Source organism: Benincasa hispida, chromosome 9 (assembly GCF_009727055.1).
Source record: "Benincasa hispida cultivar B227 chromosome 9, ASM972705v1, whole genome shotgun sequence".
Lineage (NCBI taxonomy): Eukaryota > Viridiplantae > Streptophyta > Magnoliopsida > Cucurbitales > Cucurbitaceae > Benincasa > Benincasa hispida.
Genome location: NC_052357.1, coordinates 12,013,954 through 12,020,383, shown reverse-complemented (window position 1 = coordinate 12,020,383; position 6,430 = coordinate 12,013,954). Strand labels below are relative to the sequence as shown.

At 31.7% G+C, this 6,430-nt stretch overlaps 1 protein-coding gene across 11 annotated transcripts; it reads right to left on the bottom strand.

The window, feature by feature from the left end:
• Positions 1-454: 454 nt before the first annotated feature.
• On the bottom strand, positions 455-4,877 carry LOC120087078 (E3 ubiquitin-protein ligase XBAT33-like). 11 transcript variants are annotated; one of them, XR_005484421.1, is made up of 8 exons: positions 4,024-4,877; positions 3,800-3,859; positions 3,380-3,451; positions 2,890-3,074; positions 2,282-2,330; positions 2,028-2,141; positions 784-903; positions 455-665 (listed from the first exon to the last, which is right to left on the bottom strand). XR_005484421.1 is itself a non-coding variant. In XM_039043932.1 (7 exons), the coding sequence occupies exons 2-7, from the start codon at positions 4,117-4,119 to the stop codon at positions 2,109-2,111; spliced, it is 495 nt and encodes a 164-aa protein (XP_038899860.1). In that variant the 5' UTR covers positions 4,120-4,131; positions 4,230-4,877; the 3' UTR covers positions 455-2,108. The 11 variants fall into 11 exon arrangements, 2 of the variants coding, with proteins under 2 accessions (XP_038899860.1, XP_038899859.1); XR_005484424.1 differs by having other exon boundaries at positions 784-891; XR_005484425.1 differs by having other exon boundaries at positions 784-878.
• Positions 4,878-6,430: the final 1,553 nt, after the last annotated feature.

Sequence of the window (6,430 nt, the reverse complement as noted above, 5' to 3'; positions counted from 1 at the left end):
CGTCTCATTGTATTGGAAAAGTACCATCAGAAGTTTTCATAACAATAAAAAAAATGGTTATAAAAGACGTTTGATAGCGATTTTAGACACGTTATTGAAAGTCCCTTATTTTTAATAACATTTTTTCATCGTAATGAAAAAAAGCTATAAATACCTCATCTTCAAGCATAAATTTTAATGTTAATGAACTTTCTTTAGATATTTTTTTCTAATAGTGAAAACAATGCTATAATTGATCTTTAATAGCACTTGTTAATAACATTTTTTTAGATTTTACATTTTGCTTCACAAATATTATTGTAGAATTATGTATAAACATCTATTTATAGAAATCGTTTGCCCATATTATTGTCTAAACAAAGAAAGATGTAATTCACATTTCATCTAAATCCACAATCATAATTATAATCAAAATTTTCAAATTTATAGCATACAAAAAACATAAAATACTATATTCATCCAAAAGGTTTGATATAGTCATCAAAAGTATGTTCTAACAAAGTTCTTACCTAATAGCACAAGTTATAAATCTTAAACCAAATAAAATGACTACATATATAATCCCAAAAAGTTGATACAATCAAAAGAGATGTTTAGATTATAGCGATACCAAAATTGTCCCACAAAAAATATGTAGCTTCGTTGTTTGTCGTCCTATCGATCACCTAATAAAAAATAAAAGAAAATAACTTTCATAAATCATCATGATCTAACTCTAACAATAGATTAGCTAATGAACTAAATGAATACTTAATCCACAAAGTAGTAAATAAATTTTCTTACATAGTTGAACTTTATCCAGGGATCAACATATCGGAAATGTATGTCCACCATATGCATATATGTCTTGTACATGCCCATGATTGGGACCGAAAACTCTACTAGGTTGCACTACAGATAAGTCTAGTTGAAAACAAGATTCTAAAAACAATGAAACAAAGGCTAAAAGCAAGATTCTCAAAACAATAAAACAAAGGCTAAAAGATAGACGACACCTATTTCAACAAAACCAAATATGATCAGACTTGAGAAAGAAAACTACTTAATGAAGCTAAATTAAAGAAGCATTGCAAACCGAGTTGAGCTTCTCAAACAATAAGGAAAAAATTCATTCAGGAGACACTTTACTAACACTTTACTAGCAGAAACCAAATAATCCAAGCAAACCCATCTCATATTCCCAAAGAATATCCACAGAAAGTTGAATTTTAGCACCATTTCAACCTCCTCAAGAATAATTCAATCAGAAATCAAGCAAAAATAGTAGTTCCAACACGAAAAGGCAGTACGAACACTAACGTTCTGAAAGAAAAAGCCTAAAATTACTTCCAAGTAGATCTAACCAACAAAGGATGAGATCTTGAAGAAACCACCATCAAATCAACTACAAAAATGTTGACACAAAAAAATCCAGAAACAAGCCATAATGTAATAGAGAGTAAAAAAATTGAGAACCCAAACTTGCTAGAAATATAAGCCATAGGATTCTTGGGTGAGAATCCTATGGCTTTAACAATGGTTAACAGCTGGCTAAGATAGGGAACTGTGCATTATCAATTGTAAGAAATATAAGGAACAAAAACTTCCAAGTTAAAATATTGTTTCTCAATTAATAAAATCGAAAGAAAACAAGTGCCAAAACTAAACACCTTCATAGTCGAAAAGTCTAATATCAATACCTGCAATAAATTGATTTTTATGATAGAAGATTTCAATTGGCTTATATCCATGTTTTCATTATGAATTTCTCCACTAAAGTTCTAATGATAGAAACATGCAGAGAAATATGAATTAGAAACATAACACCAAAGCTCAAGTGCTAAAAAACTCTATGAAAAACATCAACAAGAGAACAAATTAGTCAAACAACAAGTTAAAGCATCTACATACACTATTTGTCTTAGAATTTCAAGGAAATCATAGGAACTAAGGCAAAAAAAATAAAATACTCAAAACTTTGAAAAGAAAATCAATATATGTTTCCAAAATAGAGCCATGAAGAAATTTGAATAAAAATCGTTGCCTACCATCTCATGTCACCACGCCTTTGTTCGTGACAAATCCATCTTGCAGATTAGATTGCCCAACTTGTATATTTTCAAATATGCTCACCAATTGAGTTCTTGAAGATCGTGAAGCATCTGCATTCGTGAATCGCTAACTTTGAATTTAAGGGGAAAAAAGCAAAAGCAAAAAATCAAAAGAAAATGAAATTTCAAAGTTGATTTTGAAATAAAAAAATAAAAAGAGTTTAAATGGGTAGACGGATTCAGTGACTAACCTCGATTAACTTTGAATGTTCAATAATTTTGAGAAAGAGAGAAATGCACCTAGTAGATGAAGAAAGTTGAGAGAAATCCTTAGAGCTTGGCATTGAAAATGACATAAAAGAGAGGAAGAAGACGCATGTTTGTTCTTACTCGAAAATGTAAATATGTTCCATCATTCACTATAACATGCATATATGAAGTAGCTATGATAATTGTATGATAGCCACAAAACAAACCAATTAAGTTCCTAAATCTACTATAACATGCATATATGAAGAAGCCACCCTAACTACATGATATGCACCAAGCAATTTAATTGAAAAGCTAAATCCACTACAACATGCATTATGAAAGATTTTTCTACAAAATTAACATATGGAAAAAATGTAAATATACAAACCACTTAGTAGCATTTGTCTTCTAAAAGCTTTGAGTTTGATCCCTAATACCTACAACAGGAGAGGAGAAGTGCCTAAGTATCGATTGACTCTCAAAACCACCTGACGTATAGAATTAGAAGGACCAAACGTATGCAATAGCACCATCATAACTCTTGTGACTGACCACCAAAAGGCAATCTAATATCTATATAATCAAATTTATAAAAAAGTTTAAGTACCCTTGAACGCATCTGTTCTTCACATTCACACCATCGCTTCTGCTAACAACTGTCTGACTATTAATAGCATCACAAGGAACACTAGGAACAAAGTCCGCCACAATAAGTCTTAGACATCTCACATGACCATTTACAGCAGCAAAATGAAGAGCAGTCCGACCGCTAAGGTAGTCTGCTCTCATTACCTGATTACAACAAACAAGCTATTATAATCACAACTCAATCTTGAACCAATAGCCATTGGTTATAGGCACTAACAAAACACTTTACATGATCAAGATTAAGAAAAAGAAAAAACTAAAAAATATCATGTCCTTGTGGCAGTTACATGCAAGAATATTTCTCTCACCAGAAATGAGAGTATAGATTTCAAACTACGGCTAAAAGAAAACAGCTTTACGAAGGCCGTCGTTTTCATGCTCCATACATGCTAGCCACCAAACAACTTATAAATGACAGTAGCAAAGCTAGTTCCAATTTAACAACTCACATTGCATCTGAAAACTAGAAGAGTTTGTACAACTTCCCAGCGCCCATATCGACAAGCTTGCATCACTGCTGTCTTCATGTACACGAACAAAACAATACAAAACAAGTAAATTGCACATTCATTTCAGGGTATTTACTGATTACATAAAAGCAAATGTTGCTATCAGATTTCGTGCACTTAGAAAATTGAAAAACAAAAGGCAGAGTATCCTACAAATTTTGACCATCATAATGGAGTAATTGCAACAATCCAAGTTGTTAATAATACAATTACACCGCATCAAGAACAAAAACAGGGGTACCAAAAATTCATTCATAAATTTAGGATAAAAAGTGATAAACCTAAAATCCTCTCGTCTTGAAGATCAGACACCTAGTCCAAACAAAACCCAGTAGAGGAAAAAGCATCAAAGTCACATACCTGGCCACAGTAATTCCTGGAATTCACATCAGCTCCATTTTCAAGCAACAAGGATATAATCTAAGAAAAACCCAGACACCCAAGACAAGAAGAAAAAAAAAACAAACAATTACAACAAAACCAAAGGAACAAGAAAAAAAAATCAGAATGATGAAACTTCAAATCAATATTTAAAACAAACAGCTAAAATGCAGAAATTAGAGAAGCAAAATAGAAAAACAAACCTCGTTGTGGCCTTTAGCAGCCGCAAAATGGAGAGGAGAATTAAGGCCACCGAAAGTGGAGTATTTAGCAAGACATGGGTTGCAATCTAAAAGCATTTTAGCCTCAATCTAAAAATATTTAGTGGAGTAAAAATCTGGTTATTTATTAGAGAAGAAGAGAATGAAATACATGGACGTCAATTACTCGTCAAGGTGTTTAAGCTCACCCTTTAGCTATTTAATCTAAGCCTCATTTACCTCTGCAACGCCTTTATTTCGCTCTCGAGAAACTTCGTCAGAAGCCTTTCGTATATTTCAAATTTTCTTTCACAGCATCTTGAGCACACTCGACCTCTTAATCAAAATATACGGTCTCTTCGGACCCCATAGTTGACCCAATCTCTTCCCTCGCTTCGGCGAACTTGAGATTGATCCTGTCCACTTCTCTAACCTGATCAAATTCGGGCTCTGATGTCCCTAAACTACCATTGTACCTCCGACTCGACCTCATTAAATACAAAAAAGGGAGATCACATGCCCGCCATCCGTTAGGAAACTCAAATTTTGGTTCACAGTGAAGTCCAGATTTCATCGAAAGCTACACGAAGATGAAGAAATTGAAGCCTGAGATTTTTCAACAAGCCATCTGCAGAGTGGAAAGCGTGAACGAGGACTCAGTTTTAGAAAAAAAAATTATATTGAGAACTAAGAAAAAGGCAAGCGAGAAAGGAAGAGAGGAGAGAAGAAGAGGTGTGATTGAGAAGATTGAGAGGAAGAGAAGACGAGAGGAGAGAAGAAGTTCAAAAGGCAGACGAGAGAGGAAGAGGGGGGATTTGTGAAATCCTATTTTCGTGTGTTAGTCCGCGTTTAAGTGATGGATATTTTTCAATATGCCCGCTCGGTTTTTTTGTTTTATTTTAAAGGACGCCCTCCTTTTTTTTTTCTCCTTTTACAACAATAGCTATTTTTAACCAACGCTATCTTCAACTGTTGTAGAATGTCAGATTTGTTGGGGTGGTACTCCCTCTACATTGAGTGGCTCCTCAGGTTGGAATGTCAGATTTTTCTTAGTGTCCATGTAATCCACTTATTTGTTGCCAAATTGTCTATAAACAGTAGTATTTGGTAAGTTTTGTAAGACACATATTAAGAAAAGTCCAAAAAAATTGGAGAAATGAGAGAAATCCATCATTTTTATTTTATTTATTTTTGTTATTTATTTATTAAAGGAATCGTGAGGTCCATAGCGGAAGCGGGATCGTCCCAATTTTGATTTTTTTACACAAAGTTTCAAAATGACATAACAATAATTTATGCAAAACCATATTTTATATCATGCTAAGAAGAGGGAATTATGGATAGAAATTTACTTAGTCTTGAAGAATCAAAGATCTTCACGAAATCCCTCGAACTAATCGCGAACTCTCCTCATTGGAACTTGAACATAACAAAAAATCATAGCAATTACCAAATCAATATAGTTGGGACACCACCACAAGAGAGCCTTTCTTTATTCTTCTTGGGGGATGTGGATTACAGGAGGTTAGTTTTTGGAAGAGGGAGAGGATTGAGAAGGGAGTTTTCTTTTTCTGTGAGTTCTTTGACAATTCTCAGAGAGCCAATTCTTATTGCAAGAAGCACAAGGAAAAAGATCAAATCTTCTCCAACTCCTTACACATGTCTTCAACTAGAGAGAAAAGAGGGGGAAAGAATTAAAAAATAATTAATGTTGATTCTTTTTTTAATTAAAATCATTTTTATTTTTAATAATTTTTATTTAATATTAATTTTTAATTTTTAATTATATTTATATTAATAATTAATATAATTTCCTTGTCGATTAATTTCAAAAATTAATTGATTTAAAAAAAATAATTTATAAACTAATTTAACAAACTATTTTAATAAATTATTTAATATATATATGATAACCACCTTATTATGTAATATATATTAAACTATGTGTTATAGAAATATAACACATAACCTATAGTTTTAATATTGTATCAAATACAATATAACCTATAGTTTGTATTTCTCACATATGTGTATGGTATTTAATATAAATCACATTTATACTAATTTTAATTATATGAATCTCATCAATATAATTAGTATTTGAATCACATTAAAATATTTAATTCTTCTCAAAATAAATTTTATATCATAATGTATCTAATATATTATATTAATTATATCACATATAATTAATTTAAATTAATTGTATCATATATAATTAATTTGAACAATTAATTTGAACAATTCAAATTAATCCAAAACTAATTCTCAATAACCCTTGTTGAGCTACAAAGGGGACCTTATGAACCTGTAAATTGAAGCTCCAATGGTACTCGGATGATTAATTAAACTTCATTAATTACATTATCCAACATCCATTAACTGTCGGTTGTTCCACTAAATACTGCCA